Consider the following 20,647-nt stretch of genomic DNA (forward strand, 5'->3'; position numbering starts at 1 on the left):
CTCCTGCACGATTTTCGATTAATGTGAGCAGCTTTTTTTGAGCCAAATTTTTGTTGAAAAATAATGGCTATTATTGTACAGTTCATATGAAATGATGAAAGTCATTGCACAGTATAAAAATGGTAGGTATCTATGAGGAAAAAATGCAAATCGGTTTTTTATTCGTGTCTTTGAGTAAAATTGATTGACTTTTGGTAAGGGGGTCAATCATACTGTAGTTTGAATTTCATAGGTAGGTACCTATTAAAAAACCGAAAAAGAGCACGAAAAAATCGAATTTTGATAATTTTTCAGAAAGTGCAAGCAATTCGAAACTTTAAATATTTTTTCGAGTTATTCTGTAGGTACCTAGTCATGTATGATTTGGTACTTTCGTGATCTACAAAATAAAAATCATAAACTTGTGAGAGATTCCTCTACACATCTTCAACGCAATTTGAAATGACCAAACAAGTTTTTAAAAATATTTCATGCTTGATCGAGCGTGATCTTGATCATAATCAAGTGTAATCTTTATTTTATTATTGTTTTTGTAGAACGCTTTATGACAGTAGGTACACTGCGTTGAATATAATTACGAAAAAATTATGAGATCTTACAGAAATTTCATGTACTTATTTAACGTAAATTTTAAAAACAATAAACAGTCCACTTATTCAAAGTGCGCAGATTTGGTTCTCATTTTCATGTTGTCTTGTTACTTTAATCATACGTATCTACACGTACCTATGTGTCGGTTTATATTTTATGTGGATAGCGATAGCATAAAAGTGATTAATTTTTATGAGGTATTTTCTTATTTTTTTTTATGTGTGTAGGTATTAGTGGCACTTTACGAAGTAACGATTTTTTTCTCAGGATAAATAATTAGGTAGGTAAAATGATTGGTATGGTACGATACAGGTAGGTATATATATATTTTTAAATAGTGATCAATTCGATAAAGAAGAAAAGAATTTCCATTTAGGCCTAATTAATTAATTCTTGTTTGGAAAATTTAATTATGTACCTAAGGTATTCTTACAAAACCAAATTTACAGCTGCCCAATTTCATTTTTCGATATATGGCGAACGTTTGAAAATACAAAATTGACTGTTTTTGGTGATTTACACAGATTTAAAAAAAAAGTACGTACTTGATCAGTAAAAATGATCAAAATAAGTCCTAAAGATTATATTAATTTCCCAAATCCAAATTTCGCCATTTTCAGACATTTTGGAGCCTCCGGAATGACTTTCCAATTTGTCCAGAATTTTGAATAGCACAAATCGCTGTATTTCGTCCAGAAGTAACCCCCCAGGACGAATTTCGCCATTTCCAGCCATTCTGGAGCCTCCAGCGGGAAACTTTTGATTTTTTTTATTATGAAAAAAGCTGGTCAAAAACCACTCTTGAGGTGTCACTCCCAAAATCGGCTCAAATATTGATAAAACTCGTTAAACAGGTCGAGTATAACACACAGCTCGATTTTTAGCTGCCCAGCAACTTCATATTCACGTCTTCTGGAGCAAAATTCAAAATTCTGGAGAAATCCGAAAATCATTCTGGGGCCTCCGAAATGTCTGGAATGGCGAAATTTGGATTTGGGGAATTAATATCGTGTTTAGGACTTATTTTGATCAATTTTACTAATCAAGTACGTACTTTAAAAAAAAAAAAAAACAACTGTAAATCACCAAAAACTGTCAATTTTGAATTTCCAAACGTTCGCCAAGAATCGAAAAATGAAGTTGGACAGCTGAAAATTTGGTTTTGGGGGTTTTATGTTCAAATCGGAGCGTGACACCTCAAGAGGTTCCCTTGTTAGGTAATTCTTGAAAATAAAAAAGGTAGGGATGAAGTAAGGTATTGTGTGTGATAAAAATGAACTCTCGATAAGAAATACGAATCATGAACTTTTGATAAATAAAAATTTAAACTGTCCAATCACTCACTCTCAGCTTAATCATAATTGCCTGAAATTAGGAATCAAACATAAAATTATTTTCAACTTGCATCCTCCTTGTTCACCTCTTCCCATTATCTTGATTTTCTGTTCGAATTTCCAAATATGTACTTTGTAGGTACATTGAATTACCTATATTATTTGATGGCAGGTAACCAGTGTCAATTTGCTGACTGCGAAGTCAAATCAAGCAACGTAAAAATGAAAGTACCTAATCTGCTGACGGTGTTTGCTTTGACGAGTACTTTTCTTCCAACAGCTCTTCCATACGAGCAGCGATTCAGCATACAACAATACCATTATATACGAGTACCACCAAATATTTCATCATCAGACTTCGCCACCAACATTCACATATATAATGAAAGAAGAAACAAATTTCCCGGCACTACAATTTTGATAGAAAACCAAAGAGCTGCGATTTTAATCGATCCTCCATGGACCTCCAGAGGCAGCTTAATAATTAATAATATATTGAATAAAGCCAGAATGCTTCCGAATATAGTTATATATTCTTACGGACAAGCTGAACCTAATAAAATACAGAGCACCGTGAGGCGTTTTCCATCAAGTGTAGAAAAGCTGGAACTATTTACACCTGGAGAATCTGGCGCTGGCGCGAGAGATCTTCGTCCGTTCATACCATCGTCGCGTGTCGTCATCGTAGGAGATGAGATTATTGTCGGAGACCTAAGGGTGAGAATGCATCATCGTACGAGTAATTCTGTCGCAGCTTATTTGTGCATACCAGAGAATAAAATTATTTTCGGGGGTGTTGGTGTTTACTGGGGTGTTCATCTAAGAGTTGATGTAGCACCCACTCCACATCAGCGTTTCGATTGGCAACGTGTACTTAAAGAAATCATCAACGCCAGACCGAACGTTCTTATCCCAGGAAACTATATTGGTCATTATCCACTTGATGCCAAAGCGGCCGAATTTACGCTTGAATATCTGCAGACATTTGAGAAAGCGTTAAGTCGATATAATTACGCAGATGCTGGCGGTGTGATTAGAGAAATGGAGACTGCGTATCCAAACCTTCGCCATAAAGAAAATTTATATACTAGCGCGGAACGCCTCACCGGAAATAGATACGGGAGGTAAAAGGTATCTGTTCGCTGGAAAACGTAAACAGGCATTTGAAATAGCCTACTTACTTATCTATTTGTAATTTTTTTTCTCTCTATGAGTAAGTATTTCTAAATCGACTCACGCAACGTTGTAATAAATAAAATAAATAGGTACCTAATTAAAATTGACCTTTTACGTCAATAAATTTCCTTGTTTTAGACGCTTCATCCTCGGATAGGCATCGAAAATAATAAAATGACCTTGTTCACCAATTTTTTGACGTTGATTACGTAAACTGGATGTTTTAGATAATGCGAAAAATAAAAAACTACCTAAATGAAGTTGGAAAGCTAAATTTTACACTCCAATTTTATACTTAATGTACATGCTGAGTCAATTGAATGTGTTTCAAGCCGTTCTAGAGTCTACAATAATATTTTGGAAATCACAGACGTGGTCCATAATTGACTTACTTTTTAAAAAAAAATTTCTCTGAAAAATGGGATTTCTAAAAATGTTTTGTAGGCTCTAAAATGGCTTAAAAGCGTTTCTAGCAACCCGTAATGCGAAAAAAAGGGCTTACAGGCCCAAGCTTTATGTTCAAAAATTCATCAAAAGTTGAAAAATCCATTTTAGCACCACTGAAATGGCTTTATAATATTTTTTCCTGCTATTTTGATTGAGGTAGATTTGCCCGATTCAAAAAACAAATTGCAAGTAGGAATACCTCCATTGTTAGTGAAAAGGGTGACTACTTATTTCACTGTTTATTCATTTTTTCAATTTCTCTCGACTCCGGAACTCAAAACGTCAGGGAGCTTGATTTTGGTCTCATTTTAAAGAGCAGTCATTTCACTACAAATTTGTCACTTTGGCAAATGATTTATTCCGCAATCAAACCGCATAATACAATTTTTAAGATTAAAAAAGCTATTATGGTTGGAACCGTTTTTCGTAGCTTTGTATCCATTTCGCCTGAATATCGAAATTATTACCTATTCAACATACCTACTTACTACTTTTCGATTTTTGCAAAATACGTACTAATCAATTGCAGTAGAGAGGCGTGTAATTACGAAAAAGTTTATGATATTTTACATGCAATTCTATGCACCTATATTACTTGATTTAAAAAAAAAACTTCGTATTCATTGAAAGAACTTTTCTTATGGTACAGCCGGTTTATGCAGAGATAGACTATTATGTCAATGCTTACGGCGTAATTTCCAAATGATAGGCGTACTGCTGATACTACATAGCAATGCTTCGATACATACGTAGTGATTTTTTTCGAGTAACGAATGATTATATTAATAAATTAGGTGAGTTTTGTTCGATCGTGTTTAGAAAAAAATTAAATTAAATTAATTGGTTAGATTGTCAATTAAAATACTTAATATTTAATTCAGAAAACCATATTTTAAACAATAAATTAGGTATAGGTATAAAGAATTGAAAAAAAGAAGATTTTTCTTTTTAAAAATGTAAATTTATACCTACTGGGCACCAGTATTTTTTTTTCTAAATCTCCCATAAAATTACATTTGAAATCCGAGGGAACAATAATCTGAAAAACACATTTATACAACTTTGTGCATGTGGTGGGTAAATAGTAAAGTACCTACCTGTAATTTGCTCATAAGTGTTGAATACTTTAATGGAAGTTGAAATCACTTTATGGGCCCCAGAAAGTGTAGGTATTTGTTTTACTTTTATGTTTTGCAATTTATTGCAGCACAATGCGTTGAATACGGTTACGAAAAAGAATGAGATTTTACATGCAATTCAACATTGTTTTCATTTGCATAATCTCTGATCATTTATTTGCCAAAGAAATTGGAGTAGGTAGAAGTCTATACATCACTTTATGCCTTAAGTAGGTATGTAGATGCGTAAATGTTCGTGAAATAAGAACTTCACTTTTTTTTTAAATTAAAAAAAAATAGTGCAGTTAGATATATATAAGTGGTGCTCCATGAAATAGTGATTTTTCTTCAGCACGTAGCTAACACCAAACATTTTTCAAACTGAAGACATGTCGTGTCATCTACCAAACCCATACAACAAGCTGATCTGTTCACGACATCTTTGACTGTAGGTACGTATAGTCCCTGTAAAGATTTCATACTTAGTACATAGTTTTAAAATTCTTATCATTAAGTAAATCTGAAATTTCGATTTGGGTCATTCACCCAGTTTTTATGAAGGTACCATTAAACTATTTTTTAACCGATGATTGCTCTCAAATATCTTATTGTTTGTCGATTCCTACAACTATTTCATAACACATCGATGTTTTTTGATTCAAGGAGCCAGTATTTAGGTATCTATTGACTTAGCCATCAATTCAAAGAAAAACAATAATGAGATTAGCTCGTCTGCTCATGGTGTTCGTTTTAACAAACAACTTTATTCCGGCAATTTTTTCACAAAAACCATGCATCAGTGTGCTGCAAGTGCAAGAATATAATTACGACCCCGACAACACCATACGTCCAAGTTACCTTCATCCTCCAGTCAAGAAAGACTGCTATCAACTACTTCAACTTCACATTTACAATGGACAAGAGTGGGATATACCTGTCACGTCTACATTGCTCGTGAATGACGAATCTGCAGTTTTAATCGATGTTCAGGATACGTATAAAGGCTCATTGATAGTAAATCACATCATAGAATCGGCCAAAAAACCGCTCAAGTTGGTAATCATTTCATGTCCAGAACTTGAAGATGAAGCTGCCATTCAGGATATTAAGTGGCGTTACCCAGGTGTAGAAATTACGACATTGCCTACAGAGATATACTGTTCGCGGAAAATCAATACAAACCACACTAAATTACCAGAAAGGTTCGCTGCACCTATCATCACCCAGGCTAATTTTTCTATCGATGGCTTACACATAGAAACGCGTAACAGAGATTCTTACGGAGCTTACGTATGGCTCCCCGAGAATGACATTATTATTGGAAGTGTTGGTATTTATTGGGGTATGCACGTACTCGTTGTTAATGCGCGAGATAAAGAAATTCGTTTGAAGTGGCAGAATACTCTTGAGGAAATGATCGCGCTCGAACCAGTGGATGTGATTCCGGGACATTATTTTGGCTTGCATCCAAAGGGTGACGCGGCTATCAGATTCACGCTTGAATATTTGAGGAAATTTGAGAGTTTGCTGATTGAAAATGATTACAGGAATTCTGCGGGTGTGATTCGTGGCATGTTGCTTGCGTATCCAGATCTTAAGGTTGCACGTAATTTAATTATTAGTGCACAAGTTATTGCTAGAGACTAGAGAGATGCAGATGGAGTATTATTGAAATTAAATTGGGCGAAGTTATATTGAGTCTGACTCTACTCTTATGATAGGTATCAACAGGCAGTATTGAGTATCACTTGAAAACCTTTTTCGCTTTGTGATTTAATCAGAGTTGGCGCGATTCGAATCGCGCGAAAGAATCGAGAAAGAATCCGATTCTCACGATTCGAATCGGATTCGAATCGCGGTTCTTCAAGTCGAAAGAATCGGAAAACGCAGGAATCCGATTCCCTTTTATAGAGAATCGCACCTTCTCGATTCCCTGCGATTCCTTGCAGGTATTATTCACGTGTTGAAACAGTAAAATGCACTGTTTTTAATGGCTTTTAGTGATGCATTTGCATTTTGTAGTTTGAGACTGGTGACATTTTTTTAAAGATTGGCTGTTGTGTGATAATATTGCAAATCAGTGATTCTATGCAGTGAAAGAATCGCGCAATGCAAGAATCGGATTCTCTTTAATGGAGAATCGCGCCCTCGCGATTCTCTGCAATTCCCTACTCACAGCCACAAACGAAAGAATAGAACATGAAAAATGATCATATACCTAGTTGGGGAAATTACTGATTTCATTTAAAATTCATTTGTCAAGTCCTGAAGTTGAAAAAAATTAGTATTTGGGAATCGGAATCGGAGGGAATCGAGAACCGCTAAAGAATCGGATTCAGAACCGGATTCACTCTGTGAAAGAATCGAGAGTGGAGAATCCCGATTCTCTCAGGTATGGGAATCGTAATTCAGGAATCCGATTCTGACGAACCGAGGAATCGCGCCAACTCTGGATTTAATTTCTTTCTCAACAAGCCAACATGACTCTGTTGTCTATTCATCTATTCAATTCACTATTGTAATAATTATTGTAATAAAATACAATAGAAATTTTAAAAATATAACAAAAGTTGTAGTCAAAGGTTAAACTTCTGATTTATTTATCAAAAAAAAAAAAAAAAAAAAAATCGACCACAAAAAGTGCGCTAAAATTAAAAACAATAATAAAAAAGAAATTACCAACGAATTTACGGTAAAATACCCGTAAAACGGTTCAATTTCGCTTGGCAACGCTGTATTACGAAGGCATTTCCGAGCCGAGAAAAGGTACGGCGAGGACGAGGAGGAGGCAGCGAACTTGTGATGCTGAAAAAGAGATCAATACTCGCAGATTTCAAACTACTGATTGCACAGTGCGAAATGTACGAAGATTAAATGTGCGTAAGTTAATTATTATCGGTACAGGTGGACCATAACATTACGTATTCATTATCGAATATTAATTTCGTGTTAATCGATCATGTTGCCAATCGTCGAGTCGAATTAACCCGGTGATAAGTGAATCAGTGAGTTTTGTTGTTAGTGTTTTCGTCGATTCAAAACGAAGTGTCGTGTATTGATTGTATCAATGATCAATGTCTCATTCTCTTTAAATATGACAAATTTACGTTCGATCGAAGTAAAATCTCGTTACTTCGTTTTACCGGACTTGGCTGGTGTATGTGTATTGCGTCCGAAATGAGATGAATAATCCGTACCGTTATCTTCACACTGTCTGATTCTTCGAATGATGAATACGAAATCGAATATTCAAACATATATCAATAATTCGGTGGCGATTCGACAGGAAATTCAACGATTTGAGAGCGTTCATCCTTCCATCTACGCTATTTATGATCTGATCGAATTGATACCAGATGCTATTGTAGCGCAACAAATTCGAGATCATGTTGTTTGCATCGAAGGTATGTTTATTTACATTATTCAATGTACATATCAACGTAATATTTTTGTGTTGTAGAGAGAAACGTGTATCTGAAATGGATTTTCTGGTGTTATTTTTAAGCATATTTGAAATCAGAATATTCAAAATTGGCCCAGTTGAGCTGAAATTTGCGCGAAGGGTTGAGTTCCAGTTTGACCTAGTGTTCGCTTCGATGAAGTTATCAATTGTTTACCTACCTACATACCAAAACACTGGATGCTTCGTTCAGATTTTTTCGAAAATCCCCTTAGTTTGGCCTTTTAGTCGAAATGTTGAGATCATTCGAAGACACTGACAACGTTCGATACACATTTTTACTTCAGAAATGACCGATTTATTCTTATTGCCGAATTTTAATCGACCTTGTTATGCGGGTGTGGGTGTGTAATCAACAGCACACTACTGAAAGAACATGTCCTGCTTAAAATGTTGAATACAAATACGAAATGAACGGAAATCCAACTTGTATTTTGTGCATATTGGTACCGAAGAAGAACTGGAACACCTGCGCATCGTATTATACTCGAATGAATTACGAGTGTTTGTATTGGTAAACGTTACTCGGTGCTTTACAGTTACTCCAGGTTGAAAATTACGATAGGTAACCTGACCAGCGTTAAATGTTGGCCAAATGTCGTCACGTACCTAATAATTATTCAAAATTAATGTTTCCAGTACCGTTGTTGTTATGATAGGTGGGAATATAGTCGAACAATTGCGGTAATAGACCCGAACACCCTTTATCGATCGAGTCGATTTGTTTTGAGGAAGATGCAGAGCCGAACCGAAGTAAGGTACGCCCGGGAAGTTCACCTATAATAGCTTCGAATCGGCGTACATTCCTCTAATAGAACGTAAACAATGCTACGAGTTGGTTAAAAATACAGCTGAAAATTTGGAACGATTCGTGGTTATTGTGTAAACACGAGCGAATTAGAATAATTTTCCGCAATCGAGTATAATGACCTTTTTCTCTCTTCGGTTCTGTGCTGTGCATTGCAACCTTGAATCACTTGTATACGTAATTATACGTAGTCTAATTCAACATCTGGCGAAATGACGTGGTCATAGAGAAAATATCCATTTCGATAGCTTAATATTATTTCATTTTTTATCATTCGTCACACCGTGTTATCTAAGGTAGCGGAAATTTTGGCCCATTCTAGTCAACCAGCCTATCTGTATCTAGTGTACACGTAGATAAGTCGACTCATAGGTTTGAATGGGAACTTGATACTCTTCTTACATAGTATAGTACAGTATTGTGAGTACTTAGCACAGGAAACGAGTAACACCTACATGTCCATAATATTGTTATCCGGAACATGTCCGATGTCCGGCGATGACAACGCGCACGATACTTACACCGCGTCTTGAATACAAAGTTCTGCATGAAATGTGAGAGGAACAGAGATGAAAAAAAAAGGCAAACCTAATAGAGATATTTTATCACGACGACAACCACTTTGATGGATTCGTTTATAGAGCTAAAAAAGGTAAAGGAAGTTGTTGCCGAGGATGTTTGTTGGTGTGTTAGCTTTTTTTTTGTCACAACATTCGTTGCGATCGCAATGAATACTCAACAAGTTGAATGGTTTGCGGGCAAAAGCGTTTGAAAAATATTCGCATCGCGTCAATGAATCGAGTAATCGTCGAAAATTATTTATTACTCAACAGGTAATCAGCAGGTTATCGAGTGTTGTCGTTTCAATCGGTATACCGGTACATTTTCTTTTTTTCATCGAGTAATCGATTATAGGAATTTGAAATGGTGATGTGCGTTTATTCTGTGCATCCGATGATTCAATCCGTTTCCAAATAATAATTCGACGATAGACTCGTGTGAAACTAGAAGAAAACACCATTTTTTTCGAAGAAAATATCGTTGAATTTTTTTTAAGTATTGGTGTTCTGTTTGAGAAAAAATGATGACTTTATTTGGTTATGATTTTTTTCTCGCAATTTAATTTTTGCAGATAGACTGTGATGACCAGTAGTGTGATTACGATTAGACCTTGAATAAAGGGTGGGATTTATCGGCACGACAGTTTAGGGTGTTTCAACGACGAAAAAAGGTTGTTTTCACGACGAAGTAATATAATGCCCGGCCACATAAGAATTGAACGACAAAAAAAAAGTTGAACGACGAAATAAGTTTATTCAACGACCATATAAAAATTGCACGACAACATAAAAAAATCAACGACGGAAATTAAAAAGTCGCCCGACAGCAGTCAACGACAGATTTTTAAAAAATGCACGACATTCTTGTATAAAATAACGACGAAATCTCAAACATGTGTTTCTTTCTTAAATATAAAAATCAATTGATCATGTAGATATGTAATGGGACGAAATATATCCATCTACCTCTTCACTGCTTCAGCAACGCTTTCTAAGCCTTACTTGGCCGGCCTCTTTTACGTTTTTGGTCTAGAGGAATCGCTTTGGCTTCTTCTGGAATAGCGACAATTTTGAGTCGAATGTGCATCCCTATGCATGTTTGCGGATTCTATCTTTTGCAAAAGAGGGACAGGTGAAGTCGTGTTTTGTGTTTATTGAATTATTGAATACGATCTGAACAGAACTTGAAAGTTGCAAGTACAAGTACATATTTTTTATTTGAACTACATAATATGTACTTAATTGTGTACCTACCTTAGGTAACTGCTATAGAACATTTATCTGTACAAATCCACTTAATTTTTCGGCCATTTTTCAATTTATGATATTTTTTTCTAAAATCGCGCATAATTAAGTATATTAAGTAGATCACCCCAAAATGAAAGTTCTTAATTGAATTTAGTCAAAGTTCATGAGCTTTTTTTTGCAATCAAACCGAATCTATACCTAGTAGCTTTAACTTCTGTATAGGCATAATATCTCGACTCCCTTCAATTTTATGTAGACAAACAATTCTCCAAAATTACTTTTTTTTTTTTGTTTTTTTTGAAAAATAAAACTGGCAAATTTTTGTATGATTCCAAAATCTCTAAAACAAGGTAAGTATCTATATCTAACAGGTAGTGAAAGAAGAAAAAGTAGCGGAAAAGTAGTGAATTTATTCAAAACAACCTTGTCTCGTAAAATTCACAGGTTGTTTTACTGTTGTCGGGAATTCCTTTTTTTCGGCGTGCAAAGTAAATATCTCTGTCGTTACACTGGTCGTCGTTCAAAAACCTATTAAATTCGTCGTTCAAATCACTTATGCCGTCGTGCATTTAAAGCTGTCGTGCAAACACCCTATTTCGTCGTTGAACTTTGCTGTCGTTCAATATATTTTTCTGTCGTGCCATTATATATTTCCCTTGAATAAATTCCAGTTTAATAGCTGAACTTCGTCTTTTTTTTACTCTTTATTATTTATTATTTTGTAGTCACGTGTCGTCCAATCGTGAATATGCATTGATCAGAAGTATTCGAATCATTTAGTCATGGAAATATGTAGGTACTTGATGTGGAATTTCAGTAATGGCCAAAACGTGTCAAAATATACCTACTTTTTTTCCATCATAAAAACCGATTTTGGGAAAAACTGGGAGTGAAGTAGTTACAATTTATTTTATTTGAGATTTTTCAAATTGAATAAAAATATATAACATTTTTTTTTTTTTTTTGAGACCTTTCATTTGAGTTATTTTTTCTTCAATCATTTTGTGAAGGGAGATTGAAAAAAAAAGTTCATTTTGCTAAGGAAGTTGTACATTAATGCAGGTAGCTGTGATTTTAAAAATGTTGTCGCACGAATCAAAGAAGATGCAGCTCGACATACCATTTTTATTGACTTACTTTAGTAAAACGTCGCAATAACCGACCGATTAAACATCACGAGATATGTTGGTTTATTTGCTTTTTTTTATTATCTCACTCATGTGTTCTGCATTCCAACAAACAAACGTAATTTTTCACTCATTTTTTTTTTTTACTATACGTATAAGTCATCATTATTATTTTAGCTACTCGAAGTGCTGTGATATAATGCGGTCTATATCCGATCTAAGGTCACATATAATGTACCTTAGGGTGTAGTACATAAGTGTGAGATACTCCAAAACGCTACCACATAGCACTTGATTTAGTCAACAAGTGACTGACTAGTTATTTTTTTGAAAACTTCTAGAGAACCTAGATCTAAATTATGCTCAAGGCTACTTATTTAAGAATGATTTTGTACTATTTTTTGATCCCATATGTAAAAGTTTTATTTTTTGTGAAGTTTGATTGTCGGTGGAAAGAGTTCAAAGAACCTTGAAAAGTCTGTATTCATTTGAATTGATGAAAAAAGCATTAAAATCATTTCAAATCACCGAAAACTGATGAATTGTAAGTAAAATTTGACAAAACTTGCATAAAACATTTTTAAAAGCCAATAAAAATGATATAAAAAAATAAAAATCGCCAAAAATTTATGTAATGTTTCATCAAAATTTGGTAGAATTCACAAAAAATTCATAAAACACTGAGAAATATTAAAAAGTGACAAAAAAAACCTTACCAAAAATTGATGAAATTTCCGTTGAACTTGGTAAAACTTGGAAAAATTGCATAGAACATGATTAAAAATCCAGTAATATGATATAAAAAAATTTGAAATCGTTAAAATCCTTGAAAATTGTCTAAAACTGGCCAAATTTTGGCAAAATTTTCGTAAAACCTCTTGAAAATCTGTTAAAAATAACATAAAAACACCTAAAAACCATTAAATTTATTAAAAATTATATTAAAAACTGATTGGCTGTAGTCTGGAAGGGGATGGATGAGAATAGAGCACAATTAAACTTCATATTCGTGTTCGGGGTGTTCGATTCATATGGAAACGACACCATTATTACGAAAGTTGCTCAACTTTAAATGTATAGTAAAAATTAAGGCGGGGACAAACGGCACTGGAGGGGTGTGGTTGAGGGTAGCATAAAATTAGACGTCATATTTGTGTTCGTAGGGATCGATTCATATGGAAACGACACCAATATTATGGAAATAGTTCAACTTTTAAAATTGTAAAAATTGAGGTGGGGGCAGAGACACGGGGGGTGTGGATGAGGGTAGCATAAAAGTGGTCGTCATATTCGTGTTCAAGGGGTTCGATTCATATGGAAACGACACCTCGTTTACCAAAAACAATAATTTACACCAGAATCCATTTTTACCCCCTCTATAAGTTTTTTCAATTTTTGACCTCAACCCACCACAAATTTTTTTTGAAAAAAATTATATTTTTTAGGGGTCAAAAACACACTTAAAAATGGTGTTCCCATTTTTATGCCGAATCATGAGCATCGCTAAAACAGGTAAACAAAGCTAAAAAACGCCATTTTGAGGGGAAAATAGGGGGGAGGGGAGTGAAAATTTTTATGGAGATAACTCTGATGGATGTTTACAACATACCAAAAAATTGAAAAAATCGGTTCACCCGGGGATGAGAAAATAATTTTTATGGTAGATAATTTCAAAAAAAGGGGGGTTTCTCAAAAACGGTGGGGGGTCTGGGGGTCTGAAACTGTTCTGAGGGAAGGTGCTCAATGGTACCCACCTTCCATGCAAATATCAACCCTGAAGCTCTCGGGGGCAAATTCACCATACTTATCCACCTATAGCCGTTGCAAAATTCATTATAAAATGCTTGAAAACGTGATCAAAGAAAAGCTTTGGAAAAGCGTTAAAGTCACGCAAAATTAGTAATTACTTACCAAAAACTAATGAAATTTCAAAAAATTGTCTAAATTTAACTCAATTTGCATAAAACTTAGCAAAAAACACGTTAAAATGACGTGAAAACGCTGTAAAATTTTTTGAAATTGTTTTTAAATTATTAAAAATTACCAAAAAAAAAATGAAATTTTAGAAAAACTGGACAAAATGAATAAAAAATTGTATAAATGAGGTGTCTATGTGAAAATTCATTGAGAAATTTTTCAGGATGAAAATCTTCATAGTACCTCACCTGGATTTTTCTGAAAGAATAATTTTGAAATTTTAAGATTGAAAAAGAGAGAGAGAGAGAGAAATTAATCTTAATTCTTACCTCGTCTTTTATGGTTTTCTGCGAAATAATTATTTTTTGTAGGCTCCGTTAGTGTCCAAAAATATGCTACCAGACAATATTTCAGGTGCTGGATTTCATTTTTATATTTAGGGAATGTTTGAAAATTCAGCCTCCATTAAATTTTAAAATTTCCTACTCAGTTTCTGTTGTTCACATCCAACATTTCAACTGTATTTTTTGATAACAGAAAAATTCGAAGATCTACTGGCAGGCCCAAAATTTATACCGACAGATCAAATTTTAGCATTTTGCTTCAATTTAATCAAATTTTGATTTTTTCGTGGAAAATGGGCCACAAATTTTTATTAAATTCTCTAAAATTAGGCAATTACGAGATTCAAGAGTTGAAATTTCGCCCAGTAGTGCATTTTGAGACGATAAACATGTCTTTCATATAGAGTGAAAAATCATGTTGGAAAAACATTAATTTCAACTGTACTTGCAAAACGAAAGTTGTACAAACAGTGTTCAATGTTTCTATCTGCGAGTATTATTAATACACGAACTCATTGCGGAACAATTTTAACCAGCGATTTGGAAATCAATCCGAACAATGGCTGTTTCCGGTAATGTTCTAGTATTAAATAACCCCGTTTCTTTTTTTTCCTTTCATCGGTGCAACATATGAATAGAATCGTTTACATGTATTCGGACTAACCTAATTACGAATTTCACGCTCTTTTTTTTCACAAAGCAAAGCAGACGGCTCTGTACTGTTGAAAACGAAAAAAAGAACCACAATTGCACGGCGTTCACTCGGAGTCTGAGTGAGGCAGATCTATCGTTACGTCATTCATGACGACGATAGATCTCAGTCTCACACCAATTGGAGAAATGCGCCGGTATACGACGATCGACGATTGAAATCGTTCAACGATGAAATACCATCGCGTATAACGACTCCGATGATTTTTCCATTGTTTGCGGTTCGATTGGTTCAAGACGTTGAGCTGTGGTGGAGGAAATTTGTCATCATATCCGTCTTTAATTCTTAAAAGTTGCGAGTATACTTATTTAAAAAATTATCCAAATGGTGAATGAGTGATTATGAAATCGATGGCAGATTCCATCACGAGAGGATTTGTGGATTTGTTATCCTGCCAGGTTGGGGGGGGGGGTCTACAGACGTACTCGTGTTGCATTCGGAATCTGTTAATTAATTACGATTTCCTCGTTTTGGTGCTTACTTTAACGGTGTGTAGTTCTCTGGAAAAGCTAAATGTGTTAATTAATATGAGTAAAGTCGCGTTGTATTGATTGGCTGCTGAACAAATGAATTATGTGTGTGGTGTACCTATGTAGTACTTGTCGGACGTCAACTGTCGACTGTGTGTTGCCACAGTGTACAAATGATAAATGTCAAGTTGATGGGTTTAGTTTTATGAATATTGGTAGAGGTAGAGGTAGAGGTACGTAGTACGTAAGTACATATGTGCCATCGCGAAGTAATGAATCATGAAAAATATCGATTGTATGTGGAGGGGGGGAGAGAGGGATATTTATTTTTTTTACGTATCAATAAGAAATACTAGGTAGGTAGTCTGTTGAGATTTGAGAAAGTGAATCTGAATTAATTTCATGAAAAATGTGTGTATTATGTATTAAAAATTTTTTCGTTTATCTAGAATACTTTGCTGATTCGAAGATTCAATGAAGTTATTTTCCAGAAAACTAATCCTGAAAGTTTAAAATTATCGATATTTCAATTGAAGTTGAAAAAATTTCAAGCGTCCATTGCAGAGTGATTTGTAATTGTGTGTCAAATAGTAGTTCTGTTCGTCTTGTGCTCGAGCAAACTAGACTGTGTAAGTGTGGAATGGTTTGCAAACACTAAGATTGCAGGAGCGAAGTTTTGAGGTATTTAGTGACAACTCCCGAGGGTGCAAATTTCTCTAATATTGGGGTAGTTTCTTCGAAAGAAGCACAAAACAAATCGTTTTTAATTTTAAATTTAAAAGGCTTTAACTGATTAAAATGTTTATGGTGCGTTGGCATCTGTCCCTTTTTGAGAGTTCCATGGCCCACATCCCCCTTCAAGAACGCCTCTAAGGGTGAACATTTTTCTGGGTTACTTTCAAATAAAAATGAAAGTCTTCTTCAAATTTCGTCAAACTTCTCCGATATTTGTTTTTGCGAATTTTGTTGTTTTTTTTTTTTCATAGTAGGCTACATATGATTTTTATATGGAAAAAATGAGCAAATTTTCCATGATTATTGATCGAAAAAAAATGGGATATCATCTCTCTTTCAGGCGTGGAATTTACTTCTTCTGAAATGGAGTAACTAAATACAAATGTTAAACCAATAAAATAAATTGAGATTTCACTTACCAATTTGCCATCGAGTTTTCATAGTTCGAAGACTCAGTTAAATCTTTCTCAAATGCCCCTTAACTACTGTACATATAGGCAACTTATTCAACTTGTGTTTGATTACCCTATTGGGGTGAGTTCTGGTTCAGGTGTCATCCGGGTTTAGTACATAGATGTTTGAGCAAAGCGATTCGAACAGGCATGTACTGTATCTGTTCTAATTCTCGTGTTTCGTTTCAAATTTTGCTAACATACATATATTTTTTTTTAGTTAATCGTTGAGATTTCAATAATTCTTCTATTTTTAGAATATTCAATCTGTTCCAGTCGAAATTTGATTGTCTGTGCTTTTGACTTGACTACGCATTGGTGAAATTATTGGGTAAACATTTTCAATATAGAATGTAGGTATTTCATTTGTCAGCGTACCTATTGCTAATTTTTTTCGATTGAAAATTCGTTCGGTTTTCGATAAAAATGTTGGCAAGTTTATATCAACGGAACTCTCAGTGACGTTAATTATTATTCTTATCTGTTTTATGTGTACAATGGTGTAAAATTAAACTTTTATTTGCGCCGGAAAATGGATTTATTCAGAAGCCACCTCATTCTAAAGGAATTCGAGTTTGCGAACGCGCAATTGTTATCTCGAGGTTACCGGCAGTCCTGCCATAATTTTTAATCGTAACTTTTCAAAAAAAACTGATATGGTGCTGAAAAAAAACAGAATGTATGGTTTTTTTTGTTTTTGTTTTCAAATGAACAATAATTGACGAAATTACGTTTTCGTAAAGAGGGAGGAAACCCCACCAAAACTGAATATTTCTTCCTGAGAAGTGAAATTTCATTCAGCACTCAGTGAACGATTTTAATTTCCGTCACACAATTCGATGCAGACTGAACAAAAATAGAACGCATTAATTCGCCGTTGAAAAAAATTTATCATAGTGCAAAATTTTTTCTCCCCACTCCTGTTGTGCTGAAAGTCTGAAGAATAAGATCACGGTATTTTTTGTAGCTGTAAAAGGGTAGAGAGGGGTTGAAAAGTCACAACATTCAAAAGGCACATCTAGAGCACCCTCCAAATGTACATAGCAAATTTCAGCCCCCTTGAGTCTGAAAACACCCACTGATTGAAAATCCTGATTGTTTGATTTTTTGTTGGTTTTTTGAAATTTTTGGAAATATTGAATTTGAAACTCCCACTGTGTTTGTCTGAACCACAGGTCCTTACTTGGGTGTGAACACACCCACTGATTTAAGCAGTGTCTGTCTCAACCATTGGTGCTTACTTAGGTCTGAACACACAAATAGTGTCTGTCTCAACCACAGGTCCTTTCTTGAGTCTGAAAACACCCACTGATTTAAATAGTGTTTATCTCATCCACAGGTCCTTTTACTTGGGTCTGAACACACCCACTGATTCAAACAGTGTCTGTCTCAACCACAGGTCCTTTATACGTCAATTTGGGGAAGCTCCAGCGAAACGATGTTGAGAAGGGGCTGAAAAATCAAAACTCGCAGAAGACACATCTAGAGCACGAGTAGCGTAACTCGACACCCCTTCTGGGAGGGGGGGAGGGGTTGAAATCAAGATACAAGAAATTATACAAAAAAATCGCATGTCAGCCGTCGCGAGCGAAAAATTCATTTTTTCAGGGTGTCGGGGGGGGGGGTTGTCCCCCCTATTTACGCCACTGTAGAGCACCCACTGGTTACTGAATGTACATAGGAAATTTCAGCTCTCCCCCTCCGAGAGGCTTCAACGATGTCACAAAATTAAAACCTGTTATGTAGAAAACGCGCGAAAATAAACTCTTTTCAGCTGCAAGGAGATGGGAAGGGGTTGAAAATTCTAAACCTTCGAAATACGCATCTAGATCATCCACCCCTCCGGATGTGCATGCCAAATTTCACCCTCCCAGGTCAATTTACGGAGGGAGGGATACAAGATTTTTCAAGATGAAAAAAAAACAATTTCCTGCCCTCCAAATTTCTCTGAGAGGGCGATTTTTGGATATGTTATACAATTTTAGATTTTCTATCGATTAATTCTTTATTTTATTATTTATTTATTTATTTTTATACTCTGGCTTATTTTGGCCTGTTTCACTCCTCACTGCCCTCTCCCAAAAATTTTGTACATTCCCAAATTTTCACTCAAGGTCATCCCTACTCAAACTCGGTTTAATCCAACGCCAAACCAAGTCTAAATACTGAATTTGAACAAATTTTTTTGAAATCTTTCCGGCTAAAATCTTTTATAGTCTGGCAAAAAAATGTGTGAAAATTGAAAAAAAAACACCAGGCATGCAAAAAATTGAAATCGACACTAATTGACTCCGGGAGCCTCAAAACGGATTAGTCGTCCCGACCAATCTCGAAATCATGATAGGCTATGTGTGTGAGCCTTATTCTTTTTTTTTTTTTTTTTTTTAAGAAATTCAGGCTAAAAATAAAATTGAAATGTTGATACCTAAAGAAATATTTTCAAAATAACTCAAAATTCCATTAAAAATTGTTAAGACGTACGACTCACGAGTAAGGCTTTTTGAGTCAACATTAAATGAAGTGAACATTTTTTTTTCAATAGGTAACAAACTATAAAATGAAAAATTATCATCTGGGCTTCTATTTTGATATTTCTTGCATACGTATTCGAATTTAAAGAAATCTTGCTCTTTTCCTTAAATGAAGCTTTCAACCTTTAAAAAATTTTTTTGGAACTCTTCAGAATCTTGTAAATTATTTCCATGTAAAATCAGAACCCTTTCACGTCATTTTCATTTTGTTTTTTATGTTTATGAGTGTGAAAAATTTTCAACTTCGTACAACTTGGAGCACAAAAAATATCTGAATTACCTACCAAAAACAAAAAACAAAAAAACAACGTAATATCAATTTTTAAATTAGGTATAAAAAAAATTGTTGAGGGAGAATGTGACATTTTTTTGAGTGTGTAATTGTGTATCTTTATTATGAATGAACAATTCGCCCCTCATTTTTTTTCAAAATTTACTAAAAAATATTCACACAATTCAATTTTTTCCTGTGCATAAAAGAATCTTATTTTCTGCAGAGAAAAATTTCTTCATTTTTTTCGATTATGAAACCACAGCCCTTCTTATTTACATTTCGATATCATTCATACATAGTACTTATTCAAAACGAAAAACAATCGTATCATTTCAAAAAAAAAAAAAAAAAAAAACTACGGTCGATAGTGTCTTTGAAAAAGATTGAATATTAAATGCCATTTGCTCTGTATACACAACTAAACACATGTATGTACGACAGTAGAAAGAAAAAAAAAGCATAGAAGAAAGATAAAAAGAGTAGACTTTAGCCACTAGGCAATAAATCTCCGAAAGTATAAATTAATAAGCGATGCGTGCAAAAAGAACAATACCTTGGGGGATAAAGGCACAGATTCGAGTAACTTATAATATGTTTCTTTCTTGTAACGAACTTTTTCCCATCCTTTTATTGTATGCTCTACGTACATATTCTCGTTCTGTTAGGTTGGCCTCGCGCTATACATTATTCGAAAGAATGCACGTACCATACCATGAGATGTTTTTGCAAATGTCGTCTTAATAATAATTATTGTTCAACGATTAAATGTATAGCGTATGGCGTGTTAAGATGATGGTCACGATGATATATTATGTACAATGGTAGAACCTTTGAACCGTTGATGGCAATTTTAACGGGTCTGAAAATATACGTACTACTCTTCGCTGAAATTGATGATAAATTACGCGTCCAAGCTGGGTTTTTCCTTTCCGACAGTGATCTCGATGTTATAATTCATCTAGATAGGTGCCTACAGAATCCATATGAGGTCAGAAATGTGCTACCGCAATGAGAAAAACAATACGATCAGCGGTGTACGAAATTTTTATTGTCGACGTACAGTCGTACACAGTGTCGAAGAAAAGATGTATCGCTATGCTTACCTTCCATAATACGCTAATGAATTCACTACTCGCAAGCCTCTACTTATTTCTGCTACATTAGGTAAAAGGTTAGGTTAGGATATTCGTGCTCTATCATCTTAGCCTGTATTGTTGAGACGTCTACGACCCTTGAAGTACGGATAACGAGTAAAATAAGCGTACATTATACGACTAGGACGTGTATGATGTGCCCTGTGCCCTCGCAATGGAAAAAGGTGAGCGTATGTAAGTCGTAAAAGA

General features: G+C 34.7%; 3 protein-coding genes across 5 annotated transcripts in view; all 3 read left to right on the top strand.

Moving 5' to 3' along the window:
* Positions 1 to 610: 610 nt before the first annotated feature.
* LOC135843834 (uncharacterized) lies at positions 611 to 3,292 on the top strand. 3 transcript variants are annotated; one of them, XM_065361862.1, is made up of 2 exons: positions 611 to 903; positions 2,098 to 3,292. In XM_065361862.1, the coding sequence occupies exon 2, from the start codon at positions 2,148 to 2,150 to the stop codon at positions 3,051 to 3,053; it is 906 nt and encodes a 301-aa protein (XP_065217934.1). In that variant the 5' UTR covers positions 611 to 903; positions 2,098 to 2,147; the 3' UTR covers positions 3,054 to 3,292. The 3 variants fall into 3 exon arrangements, with proteins under 3 accessions (XP_065217934.1, XP_065217933.1, XP_065217935.1); XM_065361861.1 differs by having other exon boundaries at positions 611 to 871; XM_065361863.1 differs by having other exon boundaries at positions 611 to 788.
* Positions 3,293 to 5,069: 1,777 nt separating this feature from the next.
* On the top strand, positions 5,070 to 7,254 carry LOC135843832 (uncharacterized). The gene is made up of 2 exons (XM_065361855.1): positions 5,070 to 5,118; positions 5,330 to 7,254. Exon 2 carries the CDS (start codon positions 5,384 to 5,386, stop codon positions 6,311 to 6,313), a length of 930 nt encoding a protein of 309 aa, XP_065217927.1. The 5' UTR covers positions 5,070 to 5,118; positions 5,330 to 5,383; the 3' UTR covers positions 6,314 to 7,254.
* Positions 7,255 to 7,462: 208 nt separating this feature from the next.
* Positions 7,463 to 20,647, top strand: part of CenG1A (Centaurin-gamma-1A) — a 67,604-nt gene continuing 54,419 nt past the window's right edge. Inside the window, exon 1 of the mRNA XM_065361852.1 lies at positions 7,463 to 8,070. Within this exon, the coding sequence (XP_065217924.1) occupies positions 7,893 to 8,070 (178 nt within the window). The 5' untranslated portion in view covers positions 7,463 to 7,892. The remainder of the gene's footprint in view (positions 8,071 to 20,647) is intronic.

The sequence above is a fragment of the Planococcus citri genome, chromosome 4 (assembly GCF_950023065.1).
Source record: "Planococcus citri chromosome 4, ihPlaCitr1.1, whole genome shotgun sequence".
In the NCBI taxonomy this organism is placed as follows: Eukaryota; Metazoa; Arthropoda; class Insecta; order Hemiptera; family Pseudococcidae; genus Planococcus; species Planococcus citri.